Source organism: Xenia sp. Carnegie-2017, unplaced genomic scaffold, assembly GCF_021976095.1.
Source record: "Xenia sp. Carnegie-2017 unplaced genomic scaffold, XeniaSp_v1 HiC_scaffold_22, whole genome shotgun sequence".
Lineage (NCBI taxonomy): Eukaryota > Metazoa > Cnidaria > Anthozoa > Malacalcyonacea > Xeniidae > Xenia > Xenia sp. Carnegie-2017.
In genome coordinates, this window is record NW_025813485.1 from 7,930,378 (window position 1) to 7,948,147 (window position 17,770).

The 17,770-nt window shown below is 35.1% G+C and overlaps 1 protein-coding gene across 2 annotated transcripts; it reads left to right on the top strand.

Moving 5' to 3' along the window:
• The first annotated feature begins 596 nt into the window (after nucleotides 1–596).
• On the top strand, nucleotides 597–17,476 carry LOC124447447 (excitatory amino acid transporter 1-like). 2 transcript variants are annotated; one of them, XM_046998368.1, is made up of 8 exons: nucleotides 597–941; nucleotides 10,239–10,746; nucleotides 11,393–11,435; nucleotides 12,544–12,890; nucleotides 14,395–14,628; nucleotides 15,408–15,602; nucleotides 16,137–16,271; nucleotides 16,855–17,476. In XM_046998368.1, exons 2-8 carry the CDS (start codon nucleotides 10,292–10,294, stop codon nucleotides 16,955–16,957), a joined length of 1,512 nt encoding a protein of 503 aa, XP_046854324.1. In that variant the 5' UTR covers nucleotides 597–941; nucleotides 10,239–10,291; the 3' UTR covers nucleotides 16,958–17,476. The 2 variants fall into 2 exon arrangements, with proteins under 2 accessions (XP_046854324.1, XP_046854323.1); XM_046998367.1 differs by lacking the exon at nucleotides 597–941 and adding an exon at nucleotides 9,846–9,992.
• Nucleotides 17,477–17,770: the final 294 nt, after the last annotated feature.

The following is a 17,770-nucleotide window of genomic DNA, read 5'->3' on the forward strand; positions in this document are numbered from 1 at the left end:
ATGACATTTAATATGTATGCAGATATAAAGATGTAGAGAAAAACAGGGGCGGATTGAAACTATGTCACATTCAGCACGCGACGTTGTTAAATTCTGCACAGCAGCGGAAAAAATTAATCAAATTTTAAATACCCTTAGCTGAAAATAAAAAACAATGTGCAGGAGATGGAACGAAGCTCGTTTGGTCGAAACGACCAAGAGCATTTTTCTATGCGTGGTTTGCAAGTTCGAATCTCGTCTCGGTAGGGTGTAGTTTGTTTCGATGTGTGGATAATGATCATGAATTCTTTATCCTAAAATTAATTAAACTTTTTGTGTCCTCACAACGAAAGCATTAGAAAAATAAACTATTGTCAGGGTTAGGGATAGAATTATGAGAAATTTGTGCAACAACGTGCATTCACTGAACAATGTTATTGTTTCCAAGACCTGGATTAAGCATGGGATTAAGGGATCAACTGGCTAAAAATACTTATAATTCACTTGCGGGAGAAATACCCATAGCTAAACGGCACAGAGTCAGCACGCCTAAAATTGTGCTGAATTGGGAAACTAAAATCTGTCTCTTGATTGGTATATTGCCGTTGTGCTGACTAACGAGCCACCGTTTTTGCTGAAATGTTCAAGCGGTGTTGTGCGAAATTCAGCACAGATTGAGATTGTTGATAGCCGAGGTTTTATCTTTGAGCTTCAAAACCAACAATATTAATGAGAAGCATGGCATCTTTTACTGATCGAGTCGAAGATGCTTTTACGAGGAAAGATGAGACTTTTATGGCTCAACTCTACGGAGAGATGTTGGATTGCCTGAAAGTCAACAGCATTGTTACCAACGATAATTTGTTGGATCGTCTCGGTGTTGATATTTTCCGAAATATCAATGCCGAATTTTACATACCGCAGAGTGCCAAGACAAAGAACACAGATTTGGTTGCCTTAAGGTTAGAAAACTTATAACATGTTATGCATGCATGCTTACACAAGAATATATAAGCAAATATAAATTGACTTGATGTGATGCCCGATGGATTTGTCATTTGTGGTTTATTTATGTGATTCAAAACAAAACAAATTTTCAAATTTCGATCATATTTAAAGCGTTTCTATTGATTTATTTCTTGATGTGTTCAATAGTATACTTAAGATAAGATATACAAAAATGAACTGATGCATGATATTGGAAATTTACATAACATTATTTCAGATCTGCTACAAATGGCAACTGCCTCTATAGTTCATTGTCAATTCTGCTTGTTGGTGACAACTCTGTGGTGACTATTTTGAGGCCGATGACCTCTATAGAATTATTTTTATATGCTGATTATTATGCAAAACATCCATGTTTTTCAAATCTTTTTGAAAGTCAGCATAACAAACACTTTGATTCTATCTCAAGCATGGTGGCCATGTCAGTCTCTTTTGAAGCTATTGATAGTGCTGGAAGTGGTTGTTCTGTTGCTGAACTGGTCAGGCAGAAGCTGTGTTAAATGCAAAAGATATGGCATGGACTGGGTTTTTTTTGTTTGTTGGCACTTTCTTCATTTACATCCTGTAGCATTTTTTCTTATTATCCTGACATATACTCTAGTGCTTATAGTTGGAATTTATTATTTAACAAAAGAATTGAACCTCGAATTCTATCTAGAGCTTGTGCTTCACTAGTAATTATTTGCGAGTTTTATTTGTCTTTGAAGGTTTAGCTCCTCAAGCAACTGCATTCAAACACAATCATTATGTGCCTTTCATACTTGGTGGGAAGGGAAGTAAAAGAAAGGGAAGTAGTCACTTGGCACAAGCTAAAAAGCCCAGTATACAAACAAAGTTAAGGTTTACATCTGGTCCTACTGAGACAACCATGACAACTAAGGCTCATCCATATAGTATATCTCACAGTAGCGCTTTGGGTTCTTGTGATCCTTCTTCTTCTATTTCATCTTCTACCTTGCAAATACCAGATAATAAAACTGCAAATGCTGTTTTCCTAGAAATCCATATGATGTTGGTTTTTATAGAGAAAAGGTGAGAGGTATGGAAATTCATGAAATTGAAAAACTTGTGAAGAATGTATTCGTACCTGATGAATGCTATGAATTTCTGTGCACTGTTGATGCAAATGGTCGCAGTAGGTCCTTTCAAGATGATTGGCTGAAGGATTATCTTTGGCTTTTGTATTCTCCAAGTCTTAATAGTGGTTTTTGCTTACCATGTGTTTTGTTTGGTGATAGGTTTCCCTCCAAAAACAGTCGAATTAAAATATTTTTTCTGAGCCATTAACACATTGGTCTGATGCTAAAAGTGCATTTAAAAGGCATATAAGTACATCATCAGGTCTTCATGTTCACACTTCTGCTCTTTTTAAGGACATCTTGGATCAGACTTCCGGTAAAAGTCAGCCAATAAACGTCATGACTGACAGTAACTTAAAGAAAAAGATTTCAGAGAATAGGAAAAAATTATTTCCAGTAGTTGATACCATCATTCTTGCAGGTCACCTTCAGTTACCACTTAGAGGTCATCGGGATGATTCTCACTATCATCCTGAAGTTGGTGAATATTCTGAGAAGAGATATGTTGGTAATTTTATTGAATTATTAAACTTCCGTGTTCGTGCAGGACACCATTTTGGAAACACATCTTAAGCATCATGATAAAAGGCCTCCTACATTTCTAAAACTACTCAGAATGAGTTAATTAGGTGTTTTGGTCAATTCATCACTGAGCAGCTTCTAGTTGAAGTAAAGAAGAGCAAGTTTTATGCATTGATTGCTGACGAAACATGTGATATTTCTAATAAAGAACATTTCTAATAAATGTTATTGGTTTTGCGTTTTGTTGACGAGGAGTTCAACATAAGAGAAGAATTTTTTCGTTTCATTCATTATAGTGAGGGTATGTCTGGGAAGGACCTTGCATCTGTGATTTTGAAATGTTTAAATGAAGAGTTGAATTTGGACATTCAGGACTGTCGTGGGCAGGGTATGATAGCGCAGGTGCTGTTGCTGGATGCATTAATGGTCTTGCTGCAAGGATTAAGAATTTGAATGAGAAAGCCATTTACACACATTGTTTCAATCACAGATTAAATCTTAGTATTTGTGGGACTTGTGCTGTTCAGTATGTAAGAAATGTTTTGGAACATGTGAAGGAAGTTGCTAACTTTTTCAACTCTTCCCAAGGCAGACAACTAATTTTGGAGAAATGCATTTTGGAGAGCACTGTCCAGATTCTGCAAAAAAGAGATTGAAAAGTGCTTGTAAGACAAGATGGGTTGAGCGTATTACTAGCTTAGATACTTTTGAAGAACTGTATGTTGCTATTGTTTTTTCCTTTGAAGAAATGAGTTTTAACGTTGAAGGCAAGTGTAATCGTGAGACCTCTAGTAAAGCTTCCCCTCTGTTACATCTTTTGACATCTTTTCATTTTATTGCAGCACTCGTAATAACTAGATGTATTTTTGATCTTACTCTTCCAGTTACTCAGTTACTTCAGTCTTCTAGTAATAATATTGCTGACGGTTTGAACTTGATTGAGGCATTAAAAAAATTGTCGAGAACTGTAAGAAATGAAGTCGATGTTTATCATGCTAATTGGTACAGTATTGCATTGACGATGGCAGAAAAGGTGGGTGTTGAAGAGAAATAACCTAGAACTTGTGGTCGTCAGACAATTAGAAGTAATGTTCCGTCAGAATCTGTGTCTGATTACTTCAAGAAATCAATTACCATTCCTTTAGCCGATCACTTGTGTTCTGAGTTAGAAAAAAAGTTTGATTCATCTGCAACTAGCATATGTTATGGCTTGTTTTTAATTCCATCCAAGTTACTTTTGTGTCTTTCTTGTGGCGTTTCTTGGAAGGAAAAATTTTATTCATTTTCTTCTTTGTTCTTGGATAATCTTCCAAATCCAATGGCTTTAGATGGCGAATTTGATCTCTGGCAAAAATACTGGAAATCGTCTTCTACAACTTGTCCTCCTGAAAATGTCTCTTCTACTTTAAAGTCGGTAAATTTTCCAGGTTTTGAGAACATAAAAGTATTGTTGAAGATCTTAGGTACTATTCCAGTCACTTCTTGTGAGTGTGAGAGGTCGTTCTCTGCTATGCGAAGCTTAAAGCACTATACAAGAAGTACTATGGCTGCTGACAGGTTAAATGGCCTTGCTTTATTGTATATTCATCAGGACATTAATCCAGATATAGAAAAGATTATAGGTCTTTTTGCAAAAGACAAAAGAAGAATTGAACTAGCTTTCTAGTTTGGAGTGAAAGTTTTTGATGCCTTTTTTAAACTCTTGACTGTAAATATGACTGCCGCTAACCTCAGTCAATATAAACACAAACAATCGTTCTCAAGACTTTACTTACCTGGACGATTGATATCTACAAACATTTTTTTGCTTTTTTTGTTGACAACATCATTTGATAAATTGACATAAAATCGTTTGCATAATAATCAGCATATAGATATGACTAGACCATTATAAAATGAAATTCCATATAAAAGATGATGAAGCGTAAAGAATTTTTTTAGGCTAAGTTTGTAATGAACCAGGCCGTCCATGTCGGAAGCCCTCAAAGCATATTTTTCTGCGAGTTTCCTAGGCATGCTGATGAGCTCTGATATTGAGCGAAACGGTCAAAAATCGATAATTTATGAGGAAGAATGTTAGCTCATTCCGGTAATAAATATTTTAGAAAACCAACAGCAAAAACGCAGGAAATAGCGTTTTTCGCAATCCAATTTTAAACTTTTACCGGGGGGACATGCTCCTGGTCCCCCCTAGGAAAGTCGCGCTAACGGTGCGACTTAGTGCCTAAGTTCATATACGAAGCTGGATCCGCCCCTGGAGAAAAATAAAAAGATTTCTAACGATGTCGCGGATATTACGAGTACCGTAACAAAGTGTTGATGATACGCATTTGTCAAAACAAACTTAAGAAGACAAAGATCATGCCAAAAAATACGACTGGAAATTTGCTAAGCGCATGTACAAGCACCAATTTCAGAGCTCGCTCGGCCACAAATTAATCGAGAATTAATCTGAGCAGGCGTAGTCAACACCGCTACCTCTCCAAGTTCATGGTTATGGCAACGACCAACTGGATGTAATAGTAGCGACTATGGAGTAAAAAGCTCGCTTAGTCAAAAATTTTCGGATATATCATTTGAGCATGCGCAGTCCACTCGACGAATTGATCATAGTCATGGCAACCACTAACTATATGTACTTGCCCTACATTTATGGCAATTAGTTCATTTAGTCGCAAATTATCAAGGACATCATATGGGCATGCGTGGTAATGTTGTCAATCACGGCCGAAATCTCCTACCGAAACGTTAACATGCGGCGTTTTAGTGCCTTACGCTTAGAAGGTATCGGGAAGCATGGACCAAAAACAAGATTTCTTGCTTTCGAATTTAATCTTTTTGTTTAAAAGAGTTCTTCTCATAAAATAAAGCAAGGAATGTTTCAATTAACTTTTTCTGACACTGTGCCTTTTTTGACACTTATAATTCAGCTCAGTCAACTTTCAACATGTTTTATACAATTTTTATTGGTTTACATTTTTCTGATTTAATTCTCTCATTTACTGTTTCTCATGTATCACAAGCAAAGCATCCATGGGCTTCATGGCAACAAAGATCATCTGGTTCCTTTAATTAACATGCGACGCTCTAGTGCACAACTATTTCCAGGTATCGGGAGGCATGGACCGAAAATGGGAGAATTGTTTTCAGAATTTGTCTTTTTTCTTTACAAGAATTCTTCATAAAAGAAACTGGAACATCCAAGGATACTGCAAAGGTTCAAACAACTTCTGCCTTTTTGAATTATAACTTAAAAGAACTCTAAACATGATTATACGTTTTTTTGTTCTTGTCTTTTACAATGTAACTTTCTCATAACTGTGTCGTGATGAACGAGAGCCTCCTTATACAATGAAACTCTTTCATCGTGAACGAAAGCATCCACAAGCTTCATGGAAAAAGGGATTATCTATTTTTTTAATAAAAGTTTTTACAAAGATTGAACCCTTACGTCATTACATTTTGATTGAGTTTGGAGAGTAAATTTCTTTTTACCTTACAATATTTTCATGATTCAATCTAGAAAGTAACTTCACTTCTCGAGTAATTTTGCGATTAAACAGTACACTTTCTGAATTCCGAAGGACTTTTTGCATAGAGACAGCCGTCCAATTTATTACGTAAATGCATGTAGTACGCATTTTGTTGTAAGAAACCACCCTACCAAATAATATCCAGATCCGATTAAAGCTGCATCGAGCGAAGAAAATTGTAAGTCATAGAATACTTTCAACTGTTATTTTATGATGTTTATGATTCGATAAATGAAGAGATTCGAGACGAGATTCATGACATCTTTGAATACAATTAACACATATATTTATGATAAGACAATGCTTTATATGTTATCATTTGCGTCATCGTAATTTTATTCATTTAAACTTATAGCTATAGTGTATAAATTGTAAATGAATCTGAAAAGCCAGTTTTAGGGAGAGTTCATTCATCAATAATAATAATAATCATTAGTGATTATAAGATTGCAAAACCAACATGTAATAAAAATAACAGTTCAAAAATTTGTATGGCTTGCTTTTTTGCACTTTATGCAGCTGGAATCCGTCCTGGATATTCACGCCGTAAAGGCCAATATAATCATTACAAAAAAGCCACTAGCGCAAGAACATGCCAGTATTCAAGCTTTCATTTTATCGTTATGCTTTTTTCTAACCAAACTGGTTAATATTTACTGTTTTGCCTTTTGCCTTTTTAAATAATCGTTCTGAATAACTAGAATCAGATTTACAAATGCCCCAAAACTCAAAAGCATCTCCTAGCCATTTTATTGCCACTATTCTACTTAAACAGTACTGTATAACCGACCATATGATGGTCCGAATTTTGTAATTTGATCTCGTATTTTTGACACGTGTGTCTACCACTTATGTCTACCATTGCAAAGATGGACTGCAGGGACCAGTTGTACGAAGTCTGGATAGCGTTGTCTACGGGATAACAAATTTTTCTCAACGTTCATAAAATCTCTTGTAGGAGAAAAGTATATGATTTGAACTGTGAAATCACTGAAATAAAATAATGTTTCGAAGATTACAAAATTTTTTTGTCATAAGAAAAATATAAACACCTTTTTTACAAGTTTGAAAGTCTTCGCTATCCAATGGATAACGCTATCCGGGCTTCGTGCAACCGGCCCATGGGGTTTTGCAGGGGTGGAAGTGTGGTATTAATAGTTGGTCGTCGGGTTTTTCAGCTAAAGCACTCAGTAAATTTATGGTATCCAGAGACGTACCGGGAGGGGGGGGGGTGCCACAACCCACACTTTTTGAAAATTGGTCGGTAAATATTTAAAAAAAAGTTGCTTTTTTAACAAAAGTGGTAAGTCATTTAGTAAGAAAACAGGGTTCGTAACAAGGGAGGATAATTGTGGGGCTATATTCATACATTCATATGTTATAATCTGTAAACACAATTGATTTCAATGGAGACTAATAAAGTAAAACATGTATATGAGAATAAGACCACCCCTCAATTATCAATGTTCCGCCGCCCTTGGTTCGTAAAAGTGCACAAAAACCTTGATAGTCCTGGAAAAAATATATTAAAAATTCAGACCTGAAAATCCTGGAAAGTCGCTTCCAGTTCTTAAAAATCCTTGAAAATAAAAATTATTTGTTGTTCTGTTTTTGTGAAACTGCTTTTATAACATGTACAACATAAATCATAATGCGCTGAATCACTTTTATAAAAGAATCACATTTATAAATTAAAATAAACTAGAACGCAATGTTGTAGCCATGTTAATATTAAGTAATTTGAACATGAGTATGCTGCCTCCCACAAAAAAGTACAAGTTAGTACATCATGGTGACATAACACCTACCTCTCCTCCCCCCCCACACACACACAAAATCCTTACACACTTGTAGATCACAGTGCAACCTATATTTCGAGTTTGATAAAATCAATCTGAAAGTAGAAGTCACGTTTAAGTAGCTACTGTTCAAATATGCATAGAACTTTATCTTGCAAACAAGGACTCTTTCATGCGACTTTCCCCAAAACATTCGCTTCGACGTACAACATCCGATTCAAGCAGGACTTGAAATAATCCTGTCTCATTTTTTGCAAAATTTGGAAAAGCTGCTTTATGTTGACAATAATCTGTAAGAAAATTGTGCTTCACGTTGTGTTTTGTCCAAAAAACCGGATTCATAGTTAAAACTTTTTGTGAAATGTAAAAAACTGGTTGAACAAGTGTGGTTATCGCTAAATTTGCTTCTATCAATTGTCGTCAATAAGACTCACAATGAACCAATTCCTGAAAAACCAATCAGCTCGTTGACATTGTCGTCGACTGTTAATTTTGATATTCAAACGCAAACCAAATCACTCCAAATATCCACGATAGTAACAATAGACAACAATATAATAGGATATAATTCTTGTGAAACATAAATGGGGCAATGATACGACCTGCCACGAATCCAAAATGACTGGCAGAAAACAACAAGCCTTGGTAAAATGAGTTTTTTTTGGGTTTGTTATCCTAGATAAGAGAGTGTTTCCAAGAGCAAAAGCGAAGTATGGCGCACCTAAGCAAATGTAAGGAATAAGAATGTAACCGCCTGATGTGTTCATTCCAGAGTCCCAGTGAAAACCGATGAAAGTTTGCAAACATATAGAAGCGAGTTGAGTTAGTACAGAGAAAGCCATGAGAAATCTTGCATCAAAGTATTTTGAAGCGATATAATACGATAATATTAGGAACATCGAAAAATGGCGCTGACAAGAAAAAGCACCTGTAGTTGTATCATTGGTAGATGAAATATTTCTTGCGCTAGCAACGGAACGAAAAATGTAACCGTTACAGAATAGAATACTGTAGAAACAAGAAAATAGCAAAGCATTATCACGGCAGATGAGCGTAATATCTTTTTAATTTCGCTCTTAAGTATCAATAGTAACCTCCTTACATGCTATCGTTTTTTATGTTTATCTCACTCGTTCTCATCCCTAGATATAGTTCCTGTCACCTGTCCAATTCTTATCAATCATAACTATAAATTAAACTATGAAAGTATCTGTTTACTACATCACTTCCCCCTTTTTAAAAAATGTCTATCTCCACGATAATGCGCTTCCATATCTTTGCGGTGCTTTTTTGTCTCTCGTTGACCTTCTATTTGTGTTGGTTGAAAAATCCGTGTGCATTGTTCGTTCTTATTGAAGTCGTTGTAGAATTTCTCGGTCTTTCCGCATTCTGTGCCACTTCCACAGGATATTTGTCATCGTCAATATCGGTGTTCATTTCATCATTCTTCATGGGATTCTTTTAAAATGTGATATATTTTTTGTGATTTTGTGACCATCATTGTATTGTGCTGTGATTTGTGATTAGTTCTTTGCAATCACAAAGTATGGTGTCGTGTCAAAATTAACACTTTACAAGCAAAAGAGTATTAGGAATCATCACGTGCACACGCAAAACATTTCTATGCACGCAGTAAAACACTTAGGTCGCTATAAATTTTATGTTGTGGTGTTAAAGAACGCGAACTATTTTATACCAGCTTCACCACTGATAATAGTAAGTATCGTGTCAGATGATCAACATGAGTAGGTCATTGTGCACGTGCTTCTTGCATGATAGACTAACTTCGTGCATTCCCACCTTAAAATATTTCGCCGTTTGACTTACAGCTGTATATTAGATTACTAGCATTTAGCCTTTTCAGCATGACTATTGGTAAAAAAAATGCAATTGACCGGCTGCATTATGCCAATCACATGAGTAATAAGATCGTTGTATTATTTGTTGTCTGCCTGTTGGCATTGCTCTAAATCCTTATTAGAAGGTGATTAATATTCATTTATAAGACAGCAAAATCTAATTGATTAAATTTTGATAAGGCTGGTTCATTTGTATGATGGGTGATACAGAAGGTCAGTAGATCTCCAATTGTACATGCAGTTGTACATGCATTTCATTGTATCAATTCAATGATTTATAATAGCAGCTGTATTTTACCTGCATAATTGCATATCTCTGTGATTACGACATTTTAAAAAACTATTATTATTTTAGAAAATAGTTCCAAACTTTTTTGCATCAAATATACTAAAACCTTCATGCTTTTTAGCCTATAATATAAAAAGATGCAACTGCAAAGTGCTGTCCGTATTTTGCAGGAATAAAAGCCTCCAATGGCTACGATCTGTCATATGAAGCTCGAACGAACATAATGGATTCATCTGCAGTTAGCCTGGCAAATAAACTCCGAAACATTGTCGTCAGAAACTTGCAGGTGATACTGATCATTTTGGGGGTTGCTTTGGGTTTTATCATTGGCCTTTCGTTGAATAGTCATGTTCAAAGTTCTCGTTATGACCGCGAAGAAAGAAAAAAGATCGTCATGTTAATAGGATTTTTAGGTGACATATTCGTAAGGCTTCTGAAGCTTCTTATAATTCCCCTGACAATCACAAGTATTGTGCATGCTGTCGCTTCGCTGGACACCAGAACCACAGGAAAACTTGGCCGACGCACGGTGATTTATTATTCGATTACGACATTTACCGCCGCTATTATTGGTATTATACTGGTGTTAAGTATTCGTCCAGGAGATACCTCAGTGCAGCATGAAAAATTTGAAATGAATCACGTGGATGCATTAGATTCAATTTTGGACATGATAAGGTTTGAATGCTTTATAATTTCCCTGAACTGAAACGCCTAGTTGTGCATTAATACTCAAGTTACTAATTTACCTATATTATATTTTTTTCATCTAACTTATTTTCAAGGTATTTCCTCTGAACATAGACACGCTAGGATTACGCACAATTCTTGTTAACCATTGCACGCCATCGATCTCTAAAATTAAGGAAAAAAACGAATGAATTGTCGATATGAGAATGCCTTTGCAAAGGAATGATGTGATAAAATTAAGAAATAAAAGATGTTTACTGTGTTTGCATGGGCTCTCGAGCATGTGCAACTCTTGACCTTCGGTCTCGGGCTTGCACTGATCTGCCAAAGGTCTCCTTGGTTTGCATAAGCCAGTGCAAACACGAAAAACATCTTTTATTTCTTTTATAAAATAACAATAATGCGAAAAAGACAAACAATTTAAATTTTCCTCTGAAATATATTCATGATTGATTTGCAAATTCTCTTTGACTGATTGATTGTTTTGATTGATTTGATTGGTTGAGCTCAGATGTGTTTTGCACAGGCTAATGCAAACACGGCTTCAGACCAATCCACGCACGCGTTTTATTTTTATTTTAAAAGATAAAATGAAGAACCTATAACTGATATTTGTTTTTTATTGATTATGTAGAAATATTTTCCCTGACAACTTGGTGGAGAGCACATTTCGTTCGGTAAACTGCTTTTGTCATTCATTCTAGTTGCAAACAACTAGAAGGCAAACAACTGCCTTCACTTATAAGTTGTGCTTTCCTCATTACTTTTAGTTCTATTCAATTTTGCAATCCATTTGATTTTATGAAAACTGTAGGATCAAGAGGCATAGGGTTTAGATTATGCTAATTATTATGCAAATTATTGGGCAAATTATTACGCAAATGAGACCCGTATGAAAGCATGGTTTTGGGATCTTTTGAGATTGAGCACAATTCATGTATAGTGGTGTTTTTTTTGTACATGGATGTTTATAATTAATGGCCAAAATACGAGGTAACGATGATTATGGCTTTAGGCCTCCTTGTCAGTTATGTTCTATACACTCTGTTGTTTAGAACCGTGCGTTTGACGCATTGTATTGAAATAAAGATTTATCTGTATATCAGTCGCTGTTTTAATACTAGTTGAATGTACGAGTATCTTGCTGGTCACATAAACCTGGAATTGTTGAAGCTTATAAAAACTATTTAGATTAATAAAGATACTCTGATATAGACTTTGAACTGCTGATGAATTGAATGCACTTGATGAGTTTGTCTTAATTCAAGGAAAGTTTCATAGTAGTAAATTGTTTACAAATGTCTGCTGAAGTTCCTGTTGCAATTTCATTCTGGGCATTTTGCCAAAAAGTATATACTACACAAAACTGAAACTTAAATTCATATTTTGCTTTAGCGGAATTTACTTACAGCTGCATTGGCTGCGATCCTTCACTTTTGTATCCTAAGCCAGCATACGGCGTTGTGTAGCTCTTTATATTCCACCTGCATTTACTTTCATGTAGCGTTGGAAATATTTTTTCCAGATAACCGTTTGTCTATTTTTATGTGAACAACTGGCAAACAATAGAAAGATACATCATTTGAGTCGAAAAACACTTAGCATAAATTTTGTTGTCTTCAGTTGATTTATGTAACGCGATAATTTCCGATTTTGAACCGCACATTTTAAATGATTTCAATGATTATCTCCATCGATACTATTGTCAACATGTTACATGATCACACGTTCTCTGATCGATTCATATTCATAAGTATTTTTTTACAACTATATTTTTACTTATAGACCCAAACTGCTTACAAAGATGACGTCACGTTTATATATAATACAACGATTCCAGATCGAAATATCCGAGGGAGCCTGGAAAACCTTACAAAGTTTTTGGATAACAACGTGTATGATCCTTGGATTGTTAATGAAACGTCACCAGATGTTCGTGTGATTAAGAAAAATTCCAGAAAAGTTTGGGCAAAGATCGAGAAGACAGATCGAATGAACTTTTTAGGAATGATTACGTGCTCCATAGTATTTGGCATTGCATTAAGTAGACTTGGTCCTGAAGGTCAACCATTAAAAGAAATACTTGATGTCTGCCTAAAGATTGTTATGATGTTGATTAACGCCGTCATGTGGTGAGTTTCGTTCAATGTATTAAATGTTATGTTCGACTGTGTTGAATTATTGAACATTACAAACTGCAATGGTTTAGATTGCTTTGATTATGAATAACAATAAAAAGAAGAAATGTTCTAATTGAGTATGCAACTCTTTGGCCAAGTAAAATTTTAAATGCTATATTCGACTTTTGGGTACATGTATGCACAGAGCAATATGGCATTTTGGGTCTGCATTTGTATATCGAAAATATTTGCTTCTTCTTTCATTTTTTCTTAGCTTCATTTTAAGTAATTTGCTTTCACCTGTCGACTGCCAGAGCAACTAAGAATGTTGCATTTTCTCGTTGAATGCATGATTGCGGATGATAAGGTTTGGGCTATATTCTGCTTAGAACGATAACTAATTTGACACTAGAAGCTAGATATTATACTCTTCTCTGGTTTTGTATACAACATCGTGCCGTTTTCTACATAAATTCAGGCTCTACCCTTGCAAAATTTTCACATTTGATTTCACATGTGATACCGGAATTTCATATATGAAATAGACATTTTCATATATGAAAGAAAAAATTTCACACATGAAATTAAATTTTCACATGTAAATGTGAAAAACAATTTATATTTGAAATTACACTTTCATATATGAAAGGCTAATTGTTCACATGTAAATTTTTCATAAGTGAAAAACAATTCATATATGACAGATTCTATTAAAATGCGTATTACTCCAATTGTCCAACAGACTTTTTGAGTCCAACTGGAAAAGAAATGATTTTTTATGCATAGTATTCACATAATCAGCAATTGGCAATTCAGTGAAAATCGTTTGATTTTTAATCAATGTTTTTCAAATAACAATTTGCTTCCAAAACTTGATCGGAGAAAATACATTGCAAAGTAACGAGACCAATCAATTCGCTGTTGTCACTCGATGCTTGTTCCTCGCTTCCGCACCGACTTAGATTATACATGCTACTTCCCCATTTGTTTTCTTTTACGCCAGCTCATGCCCAAAGAGCAGGTTAGAACAATTGACGCAAACTGGACAGTGTAACCCAGACTTACGGTCTACCCAACAACACGGCTACTTTTTGTTTCGGCAAAACACTGCATCTATTGCATTATGAAGTAACCCATTGCAGTAAGCCTATTAATTGGGACCAACAAAAACGCCGACCTAAAGCAATCCACCCGCCCGCCCCGATTATACGACCAATCAAAACAGAAACCATGTAATCAGATCAACATGCAGTATAATTTGAGATTCTTTTCTTAGAAAACAACATGTTCAATGCATTTGATTACTTATTATGTTTCTATTGTTTAGTGCACACAAATTACTGCGCTAAGCAAAGGAATGAATACAAATTTCGTTGCGTTGCCTACGTTTTGAATGTTTATCTTTTCCTTTAAGTTTTGCATTTTTTTTCCTTCACTTGTTTCATTTCGGACAGATTTTCAAACCGCTAACATTAATCAATGTGCTCACACTAGAAGAAAATACTACCTTTTTTAGGATATGTCCTCTTGGTATCGGCAGTCTGATTGCCGCCAAACTTGTTGAGATGGAGAACATTGGAAGTACGTTCGAATCACTTGCATACTTCATTGTGACTGCCATAACTGGCTTTGCCATTCAGGGGTTGATCGTTTATCCGACCATATATTTCATTTGCATTCGAAAGAATCCTTTTCGATATCTGTTAAACATGCAAGCTGCTGCTTACACGGCGTTTGGAACAAGTACCAGGTAGAGTGCTATTTTCATTTACGGTGTGCAATGGCTGCATGTAGCTGATGTTGGGATAAATACGTTATAGATTGCAATCTTAAATTCAAACATCTTAACAACAAGACCGTTCATTAGGATTTCCTAATGGATGAATTTTACCAATTGACTGGGTTTTGCATATGTGGATTTCAATATAAATCTATGGAAAAATAAACTATTGACGACCATTCCTTCAAGCAGGGCTGAAACTTGAACGTTAATTGGGGGGAGGGGTGAATATTCATATATTCAGCACTGCCGGACTGATTTTGTTTGTTAGCGATTTTATTTTCAAAAGATGTTACCGATTTTCAATTAACGTTCGAGTTAAGGCCCTGCCTTCAAGCCCTTTTTCACAAACCAAATTTTAACGACAGCTGGTTTAGACGACTTAAGTACGTTGATCTGCATTTATATATTCATTGAGAGATTTCGATCTAACAGAAACTTTGCTTTCTTGATACTTTTAAAATTATTGACAAACTTATAATAGATGCTAGCAAGCCATTATAATGAGATTTTTCAATACAATGGGACTTTTTTGCCATCATTTTGTCTGATGATGGTTTTGAAATAAAACCGAAATATTACACTTTTAATTGTCTTGCTCAATAGCTTGAATTTAAGTTTACAATATGTTTTTTTTCGGATTATGTTTTACTTAATATCTCATGAAATTGTCGTCTGGTCAAGTATTAGCTAAGCCTCATTTTTGAGATTCTAGACTAAAAGAGCGCTTTAATGTCTTTTTACTTTAGCGCTGCAACTCTACCAGTAACCTTGAAGTGTGTGCAAGAGTTAAACCAGGTCGACTCAAGAGTTGCTCAGTTTATTTTACCAATTGGAGCAACAGTGAATATGGACGGTACTTCTTTGTACGAGGCAGTCGCTTGTATTTATATCGCACAACTAAACGGCTACAACTTTGGTATCGGAAAGATCTTGCTTACAGTGTGAGTATATATATATTTTATTTAGTGTTTATATGCCGAACCACAAATAAGAACCAAACAAAACAACTTTTTTATCCTCTCTTTTTATAAGACAAAACATTTTTGCTTCATGCATCTTTTTTCACATGTAATATTGTCCACGAATAGTGTGACTAAAATCAAGTCTGTGCGAGGCCACTTTATGTGCGAGGATTCTTTAACCATGCACTCAGTCTGCTCAATATGAAATTGCATTCTTTAGTTGCGCGACTTTGCAGTTAGTAGGCGTAAATATAATTTTCAATCTGGCTAAGCATTACATTATGAAGATTCTAAAACTACTGGTTTATTTATTGTATTTCCGGCTTAATCATCATTTTTGATACATTTATCAGGCCGTAATTTACAGAGATATTTTTGTGAAATAATTCACATTATGTATAGCAAAGTGACATTTTTGATACATTTATCAGGCATAATGTAAAGAAATATTCTTGTGCAATATTTTCACATCATTTATAACAAACTGAAATTTCATTTTTTTGTATGTTGCAGCTTTACTTCTGCTGCCGCATCAGTTGGGGCATGCACTGTACCTTCTGCTGGATTGGTTACATTGATCATGGTACTAGAAGCTGCTGGCTTACCTACTACTGATGTGGGATTGCTCTATTCAGTTGACTGGTTTGTGTAAGTGCATTTTATTTTGTTGAGCCTGTTGGGCAATCGTTCTTCACTGAGAATTTGATTTCCACTTCTGGCCGGATCTATAGTTGAAATTTTTATTTTTCTATTGATAGTGACGTTTCGTCTAACGCTAGATGCTCTTCAGACAAATATACACTCGAGTGCGTTACAGCACAAAAGAGATCTATGTAAAAAATAAAAAGTCCTTCATAAATACGCAACATGGCTGAAGCTACTTACAATACCAGTCACATACTATTTATATCATCAATTACATGAAACAAACCCTCTCGATTATCATGACAGTCGATTTGAGCTTTACTTTCTAACATTGACAATTTTGTTCAGTTATGGTTTATATAAACACAAATCAACATGCGTGCATTATTTCGTTTCCAACTTCTGAGACATATATGACTATATACCAATAGCTTTATTGATAATAACAATTATGATATCAATAGTAAACTTTTCATTCACTCTTGGACATGAAATGTGAATAAGTCAGGCCATTTTTTCAAACAATCTCTTCAAGTCATGTCGCTGTTGTACCTTGAAAATAAAATGTCCAAACTTTGTTGTGTAGGGATAGATTTCGAACAGTTTGTAACATGACTGGAGACGCAATTGGTTGTGCTATAGTCGAGAAGTTCTCACGTAAAGATTTAGACGAGTATGCTCCACTGTAATTTGATGCATCTTTAAAGCTCAAGAAATTTTTTCGATGGTTTAATTGAAAATCTTCGTACTTACGGAAACGGTCACGTACTTATAATCACTGGAGAATTTTGATAAGAAGAAATACTTATTTGAAAACGATAAATAAATATGTAATGATGATTAGTCAAGGAACTGTATAAGAGTTTATATACATTTCATTTACCGGAAGTTATCTCAACTGTTTTTGGGCAAAATGACCATAACGAACAACCTGGCATATGTGTCTTTTCCTCGATCCGGGACGAAAGTGTCGACATAGCTCTACCTTCCAGAAACTAATAGCAATAATTTATGGTGTTAAGAAGGTTCACTTTCAGGAGTGGTCATGGGAGGAAAAATTTGGATAAGTTTAATATTTACTGAGAAAATTACTATACACCAGCTATGGTCAAGCGCCAATTTTGCATAAATTAAGAAATATTCTAGTCAGAGATCAAATTTTTATATTTTCAAAGAAAAAATCATACAGGATGAAAAACCTCACCCAACTCACTCTAACTATTTGTTATTTCAAGCAATTGACATTGTTTTTGCTGGCATACGATAGAATATATTTCGCGCACCTTCCTTTAAACCCGCTTTCAGCCGTATTTTGCCGTCTGTATGCTTTTTATAGCCAAATATTGAATAAATTCGGCCATTCTTGTACATTGTCATGATCACTGATGACAAAACAAGATATCAACATCAGTTTAGTTAAGTTTGGACGCAGTGCAGTGTGTTTTAAGAAATTTCGTACACGGACATTACTTTAAATTCGAAGTGTTGTCGCTTTTCTGCTC